Raw genomic sequence first — 17,616 nt, forward strand, 5'->3', positions numbered from 1 at the left:
TTACTCGGGTGTGATTCGAACACATGACCTTTGCAATTCAACTGAGATTGCCGGTAGCTAGAGGTAGACCGAATTATTAGCAGGGGCCAGGGGGTAGGCCTAACGCAACGATTTATATAATTGAACTTGCATCGCGAGGATAAAGTACATTAAAGGCACTGTACACGTTTTGTAATTATCAAAGACCAGTGTTATCACTTGGTGTATTAAAATAACGAGCCTGTGAAAATTTGGGCTCAATTGGTCTTCGAAGTTGTGAGAAAATGATGAGAAAAACACAATTGATGGACGAATTTGTGTGATATAGATAGGAATAAAAAACTTCTAGCTATCGAAGTCTTTTATTATTTTATTGATTTTTTTTTTACCTCTTTCTCAAAAAGTACGTTACTTTAGAGGGAGTCGTAACCCACAATGTGTTATAGCCGTAGACGTATATAGACTCGAAATGGGATAACAGGCAATACGTGATCCTGACTCTACTGACAGACAACTCTGCAAGCGGTACACGGTGCTCTTTTTTTGTACATCCGGCCAATGTTGCAAAAATAATATTGCACCACAACATTGCAATTTTAGTTAGCACACTGCTGACCGGGTGCGAAGTTCAAGTGCACATCACCATTTTTAGAGCAACGACCTGGGCCCAATTTCATAGAGCTGCTTGTGCAAAAAATTGTGCTTAAGCAAAAAATTCATTGCTTAGTGAAATCAGATTACCGGCCAATACTCCACTCAATTGTAATGCTAAGTAAACAACAGCTTAATACTAGTCATAAGCAATGTATATGGCTGGAAATTTTGGCCAGTAATTGTGTAAAATAAGCGAGCTATTTTCGTGCTTCAGCAAATTTTTGGCTTAAGCAGCTCTATGAAATTGGCCCCTGATAACACTGTGCCTGAGTAACACACTCTCCTGTCGACTCGGGCAATATCGGGATTGATCAAAGGTCCTAATTACTTCTGGCTGACTGGAGGTAGTTGGCGGCTAGTTTGGATGGTGGTCTTCACAAGTTTAGTTGTGACAATCCACATGTGACAGCATGTACCAACACACAGATCACAAGCAAGGAAGTTTTTTTTTTTACACCACGAAAAGTCAACATAGCGCCCTCTGTAGTCAAATGTTGTCAAAGTCAAAAAGATAAAAAGGGAACGCAAAAAAGACCGCTCAGTCTATTTTTATATCGACGCGGCTGCGGCGGTGTCCCAGGGAATTCTGTCCGCCGGGGATTCGGTCCCCCAAAAATGGGAAATTAACATGGGCTGAGGAAGGTGATTCAAAAGAGGGCGCTTATCAGAAGAAGTTGTACGACAGTTTTCCATTAAGGCGGGACCGAATCTCCTGCCACAGTACCGGGCTTGAGTCATAGGGAGATCTGTTACCCGGGGATTGCTAGAAAGCTGACTCAAAAGCTGACTTAGACCGACTTGTTCAATAGGTTTACCTGAGATTTAATAGATGTTGGATTTGGCATCGGGGATAAAGATTAAATTATTAATTTGTTTTTTCCCCCTTTAAAACCAATTTGAGCTTATTTTAGCAGTGTATCTCAGTACTTTCTCCATGAGTTAAGTGAAAAAACAAAACACTCGGGCATTTCTCGGGTGGGATTAAAACCCACGGCCTTCGCAATTCTATACCACCGAGGCTAAAGGTGCGGTTCGAACCTTAGGCCGTGTCCGAAACGGCGACTTCGGCTACAGCTACGGCTAGATCGCGCGTGTCTGCTATTCTTCAACACTGGTAGACGCACTGATCTAGACGTAGCTGTAGCCGAAGTCGTCGTTTCGGACACGGCCTTATATTAGCAGGGGTACAGGCCTATTATCCGCAACGATTTACTACAAATGATTGAACTTGCTTCGAGGATAAAGAACATTGGTTTTACACCGACGTACTACACCGATGTAGGGCCTACTTTCCCGAGTTCTGTGAAATTACAGGCCGCTTACTCGCGTGAGATTCGAACCATAGAGTAGAAGTGTTTCATAAACTATAGGCCTAGACCACATGACCACTGAGGCAGTTCGAATCCTACAGCAGCGCAACGATTTTAAATAATATTGAATTTGCACTTGAGATATTAAGAATAATAGGGGTAAAACCAAAATTAATATTCTTTATCCTCGATGCAAACTTAACATAATTAAATGAAATAAACTGTTTTGAATCATTTTCCCCCATCGCCATCAATCATATATCATGTCTCTAAGGTCAAAGTTGAGGTTTTGTGCTGCACTCATTCAGAAAGAGTCCTTATGCAAGTGATGGAAAGTTTACAAGTTCCTAACCGCACGTAAAATAGTACTTGACCTTAAGGTGGGGCCAAGCTTTAAAGTCACTGGACACTATTTGTTATTACTCAAAATAATTGTTAGCAAAAAACACAAAACACAATGTCCACAGATACATTAATTTATACAATTTTGAGATATAGTAGAAAGTGTAGCTTAAAATATTAGTTGTTCAGGTGCTGCAGTTTTTGTTAGGAATGAGTAAAACAATGTAATGAAAATACGTTTTTACATGCTAAAAATAATAATAATTTTTGGTCTCATGATGACTGAGACGAAAGTTATTCTCATGACATTGTTTTACTTATATCTCAAAAATCTCAGCCCCTCATTAAGTAATATTTCCAAGGAAGCTTTTTATTATCATTATCTTTAAACTGTGTAAGTTTAATGTAAATCTGTGGATGCTGTGTTTATTGGCCTACAAAAAGTATATAGACCCTTTTATAAATGTAAAAAATGTGAGAACTGGCTCCCTCTGAAGTAACCTAGCTTATGAAAAGTAATTTCTCAAAGACTTCAGGCCTGAAGCCCTTTATTAAGACATGCACAAACATTGTGCAACAATATTGTGTTTTACATGTCTCCTTGCAACTTCGATGACCAATATTGGGTCAACATTTTCAGAAGTGTCATCTGATGCATACTGTTGTTATACAGGAGACTGTTCTTTGGCAAATACTGAATGAGTTCCACACAGTGCCTTTAAAGAAATCATAATCTAAAGTATACTCGCACGGTTCTTTGCAGCGTTCCAAGCTCTTTGACCCACCCCTCTCGGAAGAAGGGGCTACAAAGGGAACCAGCAACTTAAAATGAGAACACTGACAAAACAAATCCATCACCCCACTGACCCCCCGATTTCCCACCGAGCCATTTTTGCCCACACCGCTTCCACGTTGCCTAGTTGCGATCACACTCATGAGTGAACACCTAGAAGGGGTGTTAAAATACAAACCATAAAACCAAGCCTGTTATGCGAAACCAGAGGTGATTCGCATAATATGACCTAATTTTTGTTGTATTCCCTTCGGAAAGTATCATATTATACACGCGAACTTTCGCTGGAAGCAAAACACCTTTCCCAATGTGGCACAAGCAGTTGATGAGATTTCGTGAGAAGTTTGTTCTCATTGATGATTAAGCTTAGCTATCGGTCGCTGGCTTTCCCTTCCAGCCCTACAGCGCTGCTAAAGTAATCCACAGGTAGATCTCGAGACAGAACCAGTGGTTTAACAACTCAACGTTTCGATCAAGCCAAAGTAGTCGAGTCATAGACCCCATCCAGGGAGACACAGTAAGGTCCCATCGCAGAGGATCTCAAAAAAACCAAATCCAGTTTTGTGAGTACACCCGATCCGATCCAACAGAATGCTGAAACCAAGATATTCCCCGGCGCTGGCGTCATCGAACGTCAACAAAATAAATAAAAAATCTCATGTCTTTTTAAAGCCGTTGGGCACTTTCGGAACAGAAAAACAGAAAACAAGTTCACAGATTCACAAATAACTTACAGGGTTTGCAGAAGGTAATGGTGAAAGACTTCTCTTGAAATATTATTCCATGAAATGCTTTACTTTTTGAGAGAACATTAAAACAATTACCAATTCTCGATATCGAGTATTACGGATTTATTTGAAACACATGTCATGACACGGCGAAATGTGCGGAAACAAGGGTGGGTTTTCCCGTTATTTTTCCCGACTCCGATGACCGATTGAGCCTAAATTTTCACAGGTTTGTTATTTTACATATAAGTTGATGTACACGAAGTGTGGGCTTTTGGACAATACTGTTTACCGAAAGTGTCCAATGGCTTTAAAGCATCTAATAAAACATTACAGTAGGTATATATTGTATTTATAGAAAGGAGGGTAAACCCGAAGTTAATGTCTTCTTCACTTTAAACTATAAATTGCAAACCGGGTCAAAGGGGGACTTTTCGGCAGGTATAAAAAATGATGTTATGCACAACAAATGATAATAGGATAAACTCCGTTGGCGCTCACAGTGTCCCTGGATTTATACACAGCATATGACGTAAAGTATTTCCCGGAGCGGATTGAGTCTTTGTAAAGTTTTCTTTCAGCTTCACATTCTTTTCAGACCCATATTGTGGTCCAAATCTGTGTACAATCGTACTTTTTTATTTGTTGGGTGAGAGTAGTCGTTTTTTTTTGTGTGTGTGAGGCGAGTGTGGCACATGCACACCTTAATATGTACAAAGGGATTTTGTTTGCTGATATAGCATCCTAGGTATATAAGTGGGTGGTCTTGCGTTCCAGTTTATTCCTGTCCTTATTTTGTTGATGAGCTGAATATGGACGTGGACAAGTCACTTCGTGTGCTCGGAAGTTTTGGCCGTATGCAGGCTCTCAACTACTTCACGTATGTCCTTGCTGTTAGCGTAGCTGCTTGGCATATCACTGGTGTTTCATTCACCATTGGGCAGCCAGACAACAACCGATGTAGAATACCAGAGAATGAGACGAGCTTCACGACTCCCCTCGATGACGGCTGTCACCAGATTGTCTACTATAACAATGACACGGGCGGCGACAATGAGACGATGGCATGTACGGATGGCTGGGAGTATGACACTGTCCATGGCGAGACCAGTGTTGTCACAGATGTAAGATTATCATCAATTCCCATTTTAACTAACCAACGTAACTTAAAGCGCGGGACACTATTAGTAAATAATTGCTCAAGATAGTTGTAAGCATAAAACTTACTTAGTATCAAGCAATGGAGAGCTGAGAAGCGGCTCCCTCTGAAGCGGCCCCCTCTAAAGCAACGGAGTTTTTTGAGAAAGAGGTATTTCTCACTCGAACAATAAAAGACTTCAGCTGAAGCCTTGTATTATGCATGTGAAAGCACATAATCCACCAAATCAACGGTGTTTTTCTTTCATTATCCATTTGCAACTTCGATGACCAATATTGACTCCAAATTTTCACAGGCTTGTAATTTGATGCACATGTTGTGATACACCAACAGAGAGTACTGGTCTTTGACAACTACCAAACCTGTCAAGTGCCCCGAACCAACCAACTGTTCGATTTTATTTAGCACGGTGATTAAAGACAATGGACACTATTGGTAATTGTCAAAGACCAGTCTTTTCACTTGGTGTATCTCAACAAATGCATAAAATCGGTCGTCGGAGTTGCGAGATAACTATGAAAGAAAAAAACACCCTTGCCACACGAAGTTGTGTGCTTTCAGATGCTTGATTTCGAGACCTCAAATTCTAAACTTGAGGTCTAGAAATCAAATTCGTGGAAAATTACTTCTTGCTCGAAAACTACGTCACTTCAGAGGGAGCCGTTTCTCACAATGTTTTATACTAATCAACCTTTCCCCATTGCTCGTTACCAAGTGAGGTTTTATGCTGATGATTATTTTGAGTAATTACCAATAGTGTCCACTGCCTTTAATGCATTTCGTTCATATTATTGTTAACAATAACTTTGTGGTCGATGGCCATTCACACAAGGGCAATATCATGAAAAGTGTATTAGGACATTTCCATCAGGCTCGGCTGATCAACTTGAATGCCACGAAGATAGCTGCAAATATAACTCTTTTCAAGTTTTTAAAAATATTTCTTTAGAATTTACGAATACATAAGCTTTTTGCTATCCTGGGTATATATCTACTTATTTGAAACATGACCAATTATGTTATAGCAACTATAATAGGCCTAACGCGCTGAACCTTTTCGTGGGAATTTGCAAGTGAGCATGCCTGTTTGTGCAAGCCATCGATTTCCCCAAACTCTTCCTAACTTAGAATTAATCTAAGGCCTTTATGAGTTAAGTTCCGTAACCACAGCATTTAGGACGCATTGAGCTCATCCTAGTTAGGACGAGTTACTAACTCAAGATAGGATTAATCCTAACGTTTCGTGAAGTTATGCCCCTATAATACTATTTATTGTGTCTAGTCAAAGTTTTGTCAACAATGCAAGTCTGTAGCTACTTAATTCCATCACAAAATACGACCACTTCACCTTCCTGGACTGTGTCCCATAGAAAACATGTTTACGTCACAGAAGGGACTAAAAGTTTCGCTGTTACAATGAGATATCGCGGTTAAAGGCACTGGACACGTTAGGATGTCAAAGACCAGTAATTGTATCCCAACATGCATAAAATAACAAACCTGATGAAAATTTGGGCTCAATTGGTCATCGAGTTTGCAAGAATATTGACAAAAAACACAATTGTTGCACAACTTTGGGTGTTTTCATAAATGCATAACAAAAGGTTTCAGGCCTGTATTGTATTAAAGAACAATGTCACGCAGCCGATTTCACGAAACGGTATAAGGATTAATCATGTCTCGAATTGGGACGAGTGTAAAACTCGTCCTAACTTCTATTACGGGTTTTAAGTTGTACTAAGGTTAATACTAAATGGGAAGAGTTTGGTGAAATCGACAAAATGTGCCCTTAAGAAGGGCAACCAAAGTAAGTGCCGTTTCATATTCTCGTTCGTATTGTAGCTGAATCTGGTTTGCGACCGGGCCATTCTTGGGAGTACTCTCCAGTCTGTTCATTTCGGTGGTTGCCTTCTTGGATCTTACGTCACCGGGCAGATGTCAGATATCTTCGGTCGTCGCCTCACCCTGTTAGGGTCGCTAGTGGGTATCGTGTTGACTGGTACGGGGTTCAGCTTCGCACAGAGCTACGGACTGATGAGTTTTCTGAAATTCCTCCACGGTTGCTTTATTCCGGTGAGTATTTATTTATTACATCCCACAGCACAATAAGTGCCAATAACAGGATGGATAGAAAATGATAAGAATGTTCAGTGTTAGATGTGGGAGGAAAATCCCAACATAGGGAAAACCCACGGATGTTAGGACTAAAAACCCAAATCCACATGTAAGGCTCTGTTCTGAGCTGATCGGATTCGGGATTCGGTCCACAGAGGTGAAAGGCAGCGAAAAAAAACCACTACGCGAAACTTCAGTTCACATTCGTCACAACTATGACCTCTGCCATAAAGGTTGTGTATCTTGTTGACACTTGAAATTCTGTTTGCCTGACTGTCTGTTGGTTTGGCTTGCCGGCCGTCTGTTAAATTGTGATGGGCTGTCTGTAAGCAGTACTTCCTACACGAACATTGAACACTGTAGTGTGTTTTTTTGGCAGATACTGTAGGCATGATTGTTGTGTGTTAAAAAAAAATATTTAAGAAAGGGATAATAGACACCGCATGGGGAAGCACAGTATACACAATGTCGCTCTTCAAAACCTCTTTGATTTCAATGATGATGAAACTGCACGGAAGGAATAATCACGTCAGACCAATGATCAAAGTTCGTGGCTCAAAGAAAATCTTGAAATTATGTACAGTATGTCTTTGACAGAAAAGAAACTATACTTAAACAGACAGAAGTTCCATGCTTCAAATTCTCGTTTTTCCGAAACATGGGCTAAACTGTAGTTACCTCGTTGCGTTAACGCCGGTTAGACATCATAACTTACGTGTACTTCAATCTTTACCTCCAAAGGGGTTACTCCTCGTGCCCTACGTCCGCATCATCGAAATGTTCCCTCCCAGCTTTCGTGTCAGGTCACATTTGGGTAGTGCAATGCTATGGTGCCTTGGACTGGTCCTCGTCGGACCCTTGGCGTACATCTTGCCAAATTGGAGGCACCTACAGCTAGTCATGTCACTTCTGGCTGCCCCTCTCATTGTACTGGTTTGGTAAGTACATTGCAAAAAACGAAAAGTTCGACTTGACCCGGTTAGGGTCATACTGTCCAGGAATTCGAGCTGTATGAAAAAGAATGCATATTAGAGCTGACTAAAAACTGCATCAGAGAAACGAACCGAGCCCATTTCGGCCTATGTTTTCATCACTATTCACATAAAACAAAATAATTATAATCTTTATATTTGTATCATCATCGTCAGGCCATCTTGTCAGATGATGCCTGCAGAGGTCGTCCTACAACACGGGCGTACCTTCATGCAGGTCGCTCCTCCTGGCTCTGGGCCCATGAATCTTTTATATGCCCAGCGCCCTGTCGGACAAGCTGTCGACAAGCAGGCCGGTTTTTGGCCAGACATTCCCAGTCAGCTATTTGTATATAATCTGTAATATAAATAGTAGTTTGTATCCCTGTTCTCTATTGTTGCTATGCCTTTCTTGTATGTATGTAGTCTCCTTTACACAGGGAAGACACATTTCATGTATTTTATCAAGAAAATAAAAATTTGTAAGCTTAATCTTTTAATCTTTAATCCAGCTTAAACAAAATGAACATTCCCCAAGATGGAGACCATACCAACCCAACATCAATTACAGCCCATTGCGGTTGTTAAAACCAAAATTGCTGACAATGTGTTTATACAGGCTGAACATTATCGTGCATTGGCTTTTCACTATTTTCTACGGATTATGGCAGATATTTCTCAGGTTTGTTTTTTCATGTATGGTTGATCAAACGCTCTCTGCGACTATGTTGTCAGCTCTACCAATTGTGTACAATACCATTAACTTTAAAGGGAATGCATACGTTTGAGAAGTTACCAATTGTCCAGTGCCTTTGAAACCCTGTAATTAAAGGAATATTATTGAAATGGTAAGAAAAAAAAATTGTCTTAGGTCACAGATTTACATTAGACTTATGTCTAATGATGATAATAGTAGAAAATATCCCTTGAAATGTTTCTGTCTGAAGTTTCATATTTTGATGAGAAATAAGTTTAAAATCGATGTCATGCAAAATGTGTAATCGGATTTTCACTATTTTCTCGTGCATACTGACACAACTGTTTTGTCATCAAAAACCAATTCCGTAATGTTCCTTTAAGGTACTCTTATGAATCGGTAAGATGGCTCCTTCAGAAAGGTCGAGTAGACGAAGCCGAGAAGATCTTCCAGCGAATCTCCAAGTCCAAGAACATCTCCCACGTTGGTGGTTACTTCTTCCTCCCTCAGCAAGATAAGGAACATGAGCTGATAAACGGATCATCGAGGCCGGAACTTTCGGACGAAAAGCCACCATTGGATATTAAGGCTTCAGATTATAGTCAACTGGAGAGTGACGTTCCGGCCGTAAAGGATACTAAAAAGTACACCCTGTTGGATCTGTTCCGGACCCGTGCGTTGGCCATACAAACACTGATTGTTTTGTATTGCTGGTAAGTATACGGTGCTCCGTAAGTGCCATGAAGTCTCGCAAAATCGGCTTTGTAAAACCCTGGAGCCAGGTGCCGGTGTCCCATGAAATTCTGCCCACTGTCACGCTGGATTGCAGAACAGTTTCCTGCTTATAGCCTATATCAGCAGAGGATACCATCCACAAATTGAATTTTGTTTGTGATATTATTTGGCTGGTAATATTCTGGTAGACATTTTTTTTTTTGCTTTGACATTTTTTTGGCGGGCAGCCACAAACAAAACATTTGGGATTGACATGACGTGATAAATAACCCCAAGACGATAAATGATTTAACATGCATGCTGTTGGTAAACTGGAATACTGTCCTGTGCTCCAAAACCTCCAAAGTTAATATGGTGTCAGTTATTTCTGTGACGTCACTCTATTGATGAAAGTGCAGATTATGTTACAAATCTACACTTCTCTGTAGATTCGTTACGAATAATATGCACATAACTTTCTCGTTCATTCTCCTTTACCTAATTTAATGATTATAGGTTTGCGTGTTCCGCTGTCTACTACGGGTTCTTCCTGATAGCAGCTAACTTGGTTGGAAATATGTACGTCAACTTCACATTGATGTCATTAACGGAGGCTCCATGTTACATCGCTAACTACTTCGTCACAATCAGGTATGTTACAGTTCCTGTGTTAACTTGAAATGGTGTCAACTTTAAATGGTGATTGGCTGAAATTCTGAAAATCGACTTTCAGAACATTTGGTCACCTTTGAACTTTTGAACTTATTCTCCCTCGGTGTATCCCAACATGAGCATAAAATAACAAACCTGTGGAAAATATGACTCAGGTCATTGTTGGTCATAAAATTTAAAAACAATAATGAAAGAAAAAAACACTATTGTTGCATACATTTCGTGTGCTTTCAGATGCCCTTTGGAGATTGCCCTCACGCGGTCAAAAATATGGCCCATTGAACTTATTCTCCCTTGGTGTATCCCAACATGAGCATAAAACAACAAACCTGTGAACATTTTGACTCACAATTGGTCATAAAAATGAAAAAGAATAATGAAAGCAAAACATCATTGTTGCTCACATGTGTGTTTTCAGATGCCTAAAATAGTAAAAGGCTTCGGGCATGAAGTATGTTATTATTTGAGTAAGAAATTACTTCTTTCTCAAAAGCTACGTTCTTTAGGGGATGTCGTGTCTGGCTAATCGGCATAATACGTTACACATGTTGGCTGAATTAGATTTCGAAAACAAGATCGTGTGTGTGGAAAGATACGTGCTCCCTTTATCTTTATACTTGTATAGATCTGTAAATTGTAATTCTATTCTTGTTGTCTATTGTTGCAATGCCTTTCTTGTATGTAATGTTTGTTATCAGCACAATAAATAGTTTTAATCTTTAATCTTTAATCTTAAATAAAATGTGCAATGGATTCAATAATGTAAAACGTATGTTTTAACTGCTCGTGTATCGATGTGGAATTAGGTTCGGCCGTAGACGTCCCCTTATGATTTATTTTATCGTCAGTGGAGTGGCGTGTGTGGTTACGGGACTAATACCTGACGAATCAGGTTTGTATAAACTTTATCAGTTTAATGCTATAAGGTTACAGTAACATTATGTCGATGTAATTTCAAAAGAATTACAGTCATAAAGGGCGCCACCAATAGTTTATCAGAAGAGGCCATGTCTCACAGCAGAAAGCGTTGCAAATATTGAGGCCGTACAATGGCAGATACGGCTGTTGTCATGGCCACATACTTGATCTACGAAAGGTATCACTCTCTTGTCCACTAATTAAGGTCCCGAATGAACATATTATATTATGGACTCGCAACGTTTTGGACAGTTAATCTGTTTGTCGTCAGATGCACCTTTACCAGCCATATACAACTATCTTGTTCAATACTCACTGGTATTTGTAACAATTCGTTTGCAGGTGATGGTACAGATCTCAGCATGTTGAAGTTGGGACTAGCAATGATTGGGAGGTTTTTTGCATCCACGGCCTTTGATCTGACGTGCCTGGTGACCATCGAAATGTTTCCAACTGTGCTGAGGTGAGCATAATTGTCATTACAGGAGCTTACAGGAGCGGGCTGGACCGATTGCACGCACAATATAGCTCATGAAAACATGAAAGTGTTCTGATGAAGGTTGGACTATCCTATTGTTATCGAACTTTGATATGTAAAAAGGGGCACATCCCGGAACTTGTTGAGATGTTACGTTTATAACTCTTGATGTGGAAAGTGCATAATAATTATACCATTGTTTATTTATTTATGTAACTACCATTGTTTACTTTCTGATGCAGAAATGCGGCAGCTGGAGCAGCCTCGTTGATCGGCCGTGTTGGGGGTATGGTGGCGCCGTTCATTGTCTTCCTCGTAAGTCACACACACAATGGTTATTCGTGATGAAAGACTTGTTTTATGTGTAAACAAATTCTTGTGAATTAGTGCAGCACATAAATTGGCTGATATTGAGTACAAAATAAAGCCCGGTCGGTTCCTACTTCCTGCGAATGGGAAAGTGAAGCAAATTTTTACGTTACATGGCTGTTTTCGCAAGCGATTGTTTCGCAGGAATTGAACACAGACCACTATTGTTGCAGTCTTACACAAGTTTTGTAGTCTGGAATAAGACGTAGTAGTGGCTTACAATTACCCATGAAAGATCACTGTTCTCAACTCATGAATAATGCTCAACTCAAAATCTTTTTGTTTTGTTTTACTAAACAGAATGTAATACACAGCTCCATCCCTTTCATTGTGTTCGGTGTGGTGTCACTCATTGCCGGGTTGCTGGTCTTCCCGTTAGCGGAGACTAACAACCGATCCCTGCCAGAAACCATGGACGATGGAGCAAAACTAGCCGAAAAAGACGAAGCTGGCTCAACCCACAAATGTCTGAAGGAAAAACATTCGCAGACATGTATAAACCTCAGTACCAGTGTCGAGGGGTTAGCCCCCTGTGTTTAATCTCGGTCAGGGCCGGCAGACCTTGTGCGTGCCATTGCTACGCGCATCAAGGTGCTGTGCACGAGCGAGAGGGGGCAGAACAGACCGAAGTTTGAATTCGAAGCCGAGCACAGTGTCTGACGATGCAATACGTTAATTTTAGCAGTTTATGGTATCTCGAGTAGCTTTGACTTGCTTTGGAAGCAAAGCAATATGCAAGTAACGCTTTCAGATTCCCTTGAAATAATTGGTTTAACAAGGTGCTTCAATCCAGTCAACATTCCACCAGTAAGAGTGCTGTGCAACTTGCAACTTTCATATGGGTCCCTACCTACAGGGTGGATTTCACAAAGAGTTAGGACTAGTCTTATCTCTAGTTAGGACGCGTTACTCGTCCTAACTTAGGACTAACCATACGTTTTTCATATCTCCTAAGACTTGTCCTAAGTTAGGACTAGTCCTAACTCTTTGTGAAATTGACCCCTGCCAAATACAGCAAAATGCAACACAGTTGAAATGAGAAGTACCAAATGCAACAAGGGTTTTGCTTTCGCACAATTAATAGTAACAGCTAGCCTACACGTCTCACTTTTCATTGTGCAGGCGTGATGTTTGTGTTAGGACTGAGCAAAGGTGTTTGCACTGCTATATTATTAGTACTTAATAGTGTAGTTGGCTAATAATAATCAATACAGTTTGCATTTAAACATTAACAAATGAGGCATGATTTAGTCCTAGTTAGTCCTAATCACTAAAGTCCAAAATGTCCAACGCACCTCTGCTCGTGTCATTGTCAAGCGCTAGAAGTACGACTCCATCACATCAGAACTCTTTGCTCTTCACTGACTCCCTATACAACAGCGTATCAAATTCCCAAAGTTCTTCTACTTGTGTACAAAGCTCTCCATAAACAGTCGCCATCCTACATATCTGACTTACTCTGCAACCACAACGCAGACAGCTTAGATCATCCACATCTTCTAATCAGTTTATTATGCCCAGAACCCATGCTGTGTCATGTGCAGATCGCTCACTCTCCTGTTTTGGACCTATAGAATGGAACACTCCCCCTAACCACATCAAGGATGCTAACACTATTCACATTTTCAAGAAACTCCTCAAATGTTTTCTATTCCAACAAGTGTATCAACATTAACTTCATCCAACTGTCTTGAGCGCCTTTGAACAACTTTGGTTGATTTTGGCGCTATACAAATTATTTCTGATTGATGGTATGATTGATATAGAGCTTTGATAGAAGCTACAAAAATAAAAGGCATGGAGTATTTCCTACCCCTGTGACTCCGCAGCAGATTCAGTCAAGGAATGATTTTTGAATTTACTGTGTCAGCAATTCATCCAAATGCAATAGATACACAAGTTAACTTTATAGTACTATATATATTACCAGTCGGTGCATTATTGTTGCAAGCACTGCGTACATAGTCATAGGGCCTACATGTGGGTTCATACAGTTTCGCTCACCTACCTCAATAATGCGTAGCCGTAGACGTATATAGACTCGAAATGGGATAACAGGCAATACCGTGATCCTGACTCTACTGACAGACAACTCTGCAAGCGGTACACGGTGCTCTTTTTTTGTACATCCGGCCAATGTTGCAAAAATAATATTGCACCACAACATTGCAATTTTAGTTAGCACACTGCACACCGGGTGCGAAGTTCAAGTGCACATCACCATTTTTAGAGCAACGACCTGGGCCCAATTTCATAGAGCTGCTTGTGCAAAAAATTGTGCTTAAGCAAAAAATTCATTGCTTAGTGAAATCAGATTACCGGCCAATACTCCACTCAATTGTAATGCTAAGTAAACAACAGCTTAATACTAGTCATAAGCAATGTATATGGCAGGAAATTTTTGCCAGTAATTGTGTAAAATAAGCGAGCTATTTTCGTGCTTGAGCAAATTTTTGGCTTAAGCAGCTCTATGAAATTGGCCCCTGATAACACTGTGCCTGAGTAACACACTCTCCTGTCGACTCGGGCAATATCGGGATTGATCAAAGGTCCTATACTTCTGGCTGACTGGAGGTAGTTGGCGGCTAGTTTGGATGGTGGTCTTCACAAGTTTAGTTGTGACAATCCACATGTGACAGCATGTACCAACACACAGATCACAAGCAAGGAAGTTTTTTTTTTACACCACGAAAAGTCAACATATAGCGCCCTCTGTAGTCAAATTTTGTCAAAGTAAAAAGATAAAAAGGGAACGCAAAAAAGACCGCTCAGTCTATTTTTATATCGACGCGGCTGCGGCGGTGTCCCAGGGAATTCTGTCCGCCGGGGATTCGGTCCCCCAAAAATGGGAAATTAACATGGGCTGAGGAAGGTGATTCAAAAGAGGGCGCTTATCAGAAGAAGCTGTACGACAGTTTTCCATTAAGGCGGGACCGAATCTCCTGCCACAGTTCCGGGCCGGAGTCATAGGGAGATCTGTTACCCGGGGATTGCTAGAAAGCTGACTCAAAAGCTGACTTAGACCGACTTGTTCAATAGGTTTACCTGAGATTTAATAGATGTTGGATTTGGCATCGGGGATAAAGATTAAATTATTAATTTGTTTTTTCCCCCTTTAAAACCAATTTGAGCTTATTTTAGCAGTGTATCTCAGTACTTTCTCCATGAGTTAAGTGAAAAAAAAAAACACTCGGGCATTTCTCGGGTGGGATTAAAACCAACGGCCTTTGCAATTCTATACCACCGAGGCTAAAGGTGCGGTTCGAACCTTATGCCGTGTCCGAAACGGCGACTTCGGCTACAGCTACGGCTAGATCGCGCGTGTCTGCTATTCTTCAACACTGGTAGACGCACTGATCTAGACGTAGCTGTAGCCGAAGTCGTCGTTTCGGACACGGCCTTATATTAGCAGGGGTACAGGCCTATTATCCGCAACGATTTACTACAAATGATTGAACTTGCTTCGAGGATAAAGAACATTGGTTTTACACCGACTTACTACACCGATGTAGGGCCTACTTTCCCGAGTTCTGTGAAATTACAGGCCGCTTACTCGCGTGAGATTCGAACCATAGAGTAGAAGTGTTTCATAAACTATAGGCCTAGACCACATGACCACTGAGGCAGTTCGAATCCTACAGCAGCGCATCTATTAAATATATTTAATTTGCATTTGAGATATTAAGAATAATAAGGGTAAAACCAAAATTAATATTCTTTATCCTCGATGCAAACCTAACATAATTAAATGAAATAAACTGTTTTGAATCATTTTCCCCCATCGCCATCAATCATATATCATGTCTCTAAGGTCAAAGTTGAGGTTTTGTGCTGCACTCATTCAGAAAGAGTCCTTATGCAAGTGATGGAAAGTTTACAAGTTTCTAACCGCACGTAAAATAGTACTTGACCTTGAGGTGGGGCCAAGCTTTAAAGTCACTGGACACTATTTGTTATTACTCAAAATAATTGTTAGCAAAAAACACAAAACACAATGTCCACAGATACATTAAGTTTATACAATTTTGAGATATAGTAGAAAGTGTAGCTTAAAATATTAGTTGTTCAGGTGCTGCAGTTTTTGTTAGGAATGAGTAAAACAATGTAATGAAAATACGTTTTTACATGCTAAAAATAATAATAATTTTTGGTCTCTTGATGACTGAGACGAAAGTTATTCTCATGACATTGTTTTACCAATATCTCAAAAATCACAGCCCCTCATTAAGTAATATTTCCAAGGAAGCTTTTTATTATCATTATCTTTAAACTGTGTTTAAGTTTAATGTAAATCTGTGGATGCTGTGTTTATTGGCCTACAAAAAGTATATAGACCCTTTTATAAATGTAAAAAATGTGAGAACTGGCTCCCTCTGAAGTAACATAGCTTATGAAAAGTAATTTCTCAAAGACTTCAGGCCTGAAGCCCTTTATTAAGACATGCACAAACATTGTGCAACAATATTGGGTTTTACATGTCTCCTTGCAACTTCGATGATCAATATTGGGTCAACATTTTCAGAAGTGTCATCTGATGCATACTGTTGTTATACAGGAGACTGTTCTTTGGCAAATACTGAATGAGTTCCACACAGTGCCTTTAAAGAAATCATAATCTAAAGTATACTCGCACGGTTCTTTGCTGCGTTCCAAGCTCTTTGACCCACCCTCTCGGAAGAAGGGGCTACAAAGGGAACCAGCAACTTAAAATGAGAACACTGACAAAACAAATCCATCACCCCACTGACCCCCCCGATTCCCACCGAGCCATTTTTGCCCACACCGCTTCCACGTTGCCTAGTTGCGATCACACTCATGAGTGAACACCTAGAAGGGGTGTTAAAATACAAACCATAAAACCAAGCCTGTTATGCGAAACCAGAGGTGATTCGCATAATATGACCTAATTTTTGTTGTATTCCCTTCGGAAAGTATCATATTATACACGCTAACTTTCGCTGGAAGCAAAACACCTTTCCCAATGTGGCACAAGCAGTTGATGAGATTTCGTGAGAAGTTTGTTCTCATTGATGATTAAGCTTAGCTATCGGTCGCTGGCTTTCCCTTCCAGCCCTACAGCGCTGCTAAAATAATCCACAGGTAGATCTCGAGACAGAACCAGTGGTTTAACAACTCAACGTTTCGATCAAGCCAAAGTAGTCGAGTCATAGACCCCATCCAGGGAGACACAGTAAGGTCCCATCGCAGAGGATCTCAAAAAACCCAAATCCAGTTTTGTGAGTACACCCGATCCAACAGTGAAACCAAGACACTACCCCGGCGCCGGTGTCATCGAAAGTAAAAAAAAAAAAAAAAATCTCATGTCTTTTTAAAGCCATTGGGCACTTTCGGAACAGAAAAAAAGAAAAAAAGTTTACAGATTTACAAATAACTTACAGGGTTTGCAGAAGGTAATGGTGAAAGACTTCTCTTGAAATATTAATCCATGAAATGCTTTACTTTTTGAGAAAACATTAAAGAACAATTATCAATTCTCGATATCGAGTATTACGGATTTATTTGAAACACACGTCATGACACGGCGAAATGTGCGCGGCAACAAGGGTGGGTTTTCCCATTATTTTTTCCCGACTCCGATGACCGATTGAGCCTAAATTTTCACAGGTTTGTTATTTTATATATAAGTTGATGTACACGAAGTGTGGGCTTTTGGGCAATACTGTTTACCGAAAGTGTCCAATGGCTTTAAAGCATCT

General features: G+C 40.3%; 1 protein-coding gene across 1 annotated transcript; it reads left to right on the forward strand.

The window, feature by feature from the left end:
- The first annotated feature begins 4,482 nt into the window (after positions 1 to 4,482).
- LOC117300370 (organic cation transporter protein-like) lies at positions 4,483 to 12,828 on the forward strand. The gene is made up of 9 exons (XM_033784146.1): positions 4,483 to 4,930; positions 6,808 to 7,038; positions 7,822 to 8,018; positions 9,132 to 9,461; positions 9,979 to 10,113; positions 10,941 to 11,026; positions 11,395 to 11,515; positions 11,773 to 11,845; positions 12,200 to 12,828. Exons 1-9 carry the CDS (start codon positions 4,619 to 4,621, stop codon positions 12,437 to 12,439), a joined length of 1,725 nt encoding a protein of 574 aa, XP_033640037.1. The 5' UTR covers positions 4,483 to 4,618; the 3' UTR covers positions 12,440 to 12,828.
- Positions 12,829 to 17,616: the final 4,788 nt, after the last annotated feature.

The sequence above is a fragment of the Asterias rubens genome, chromosome 15 (assembly GCF_902459465.1).
Source record: "Asterias rubens chromosome 15, eAstRub1.3, whole genome shotgun sequence".
Classification (NCBI taxonomy): Eukaryota; Metazoa; Echinodermata; class Asteroidea; order Forcipulatida; family Asteriidae; genus Asterias; species Asterias rubens.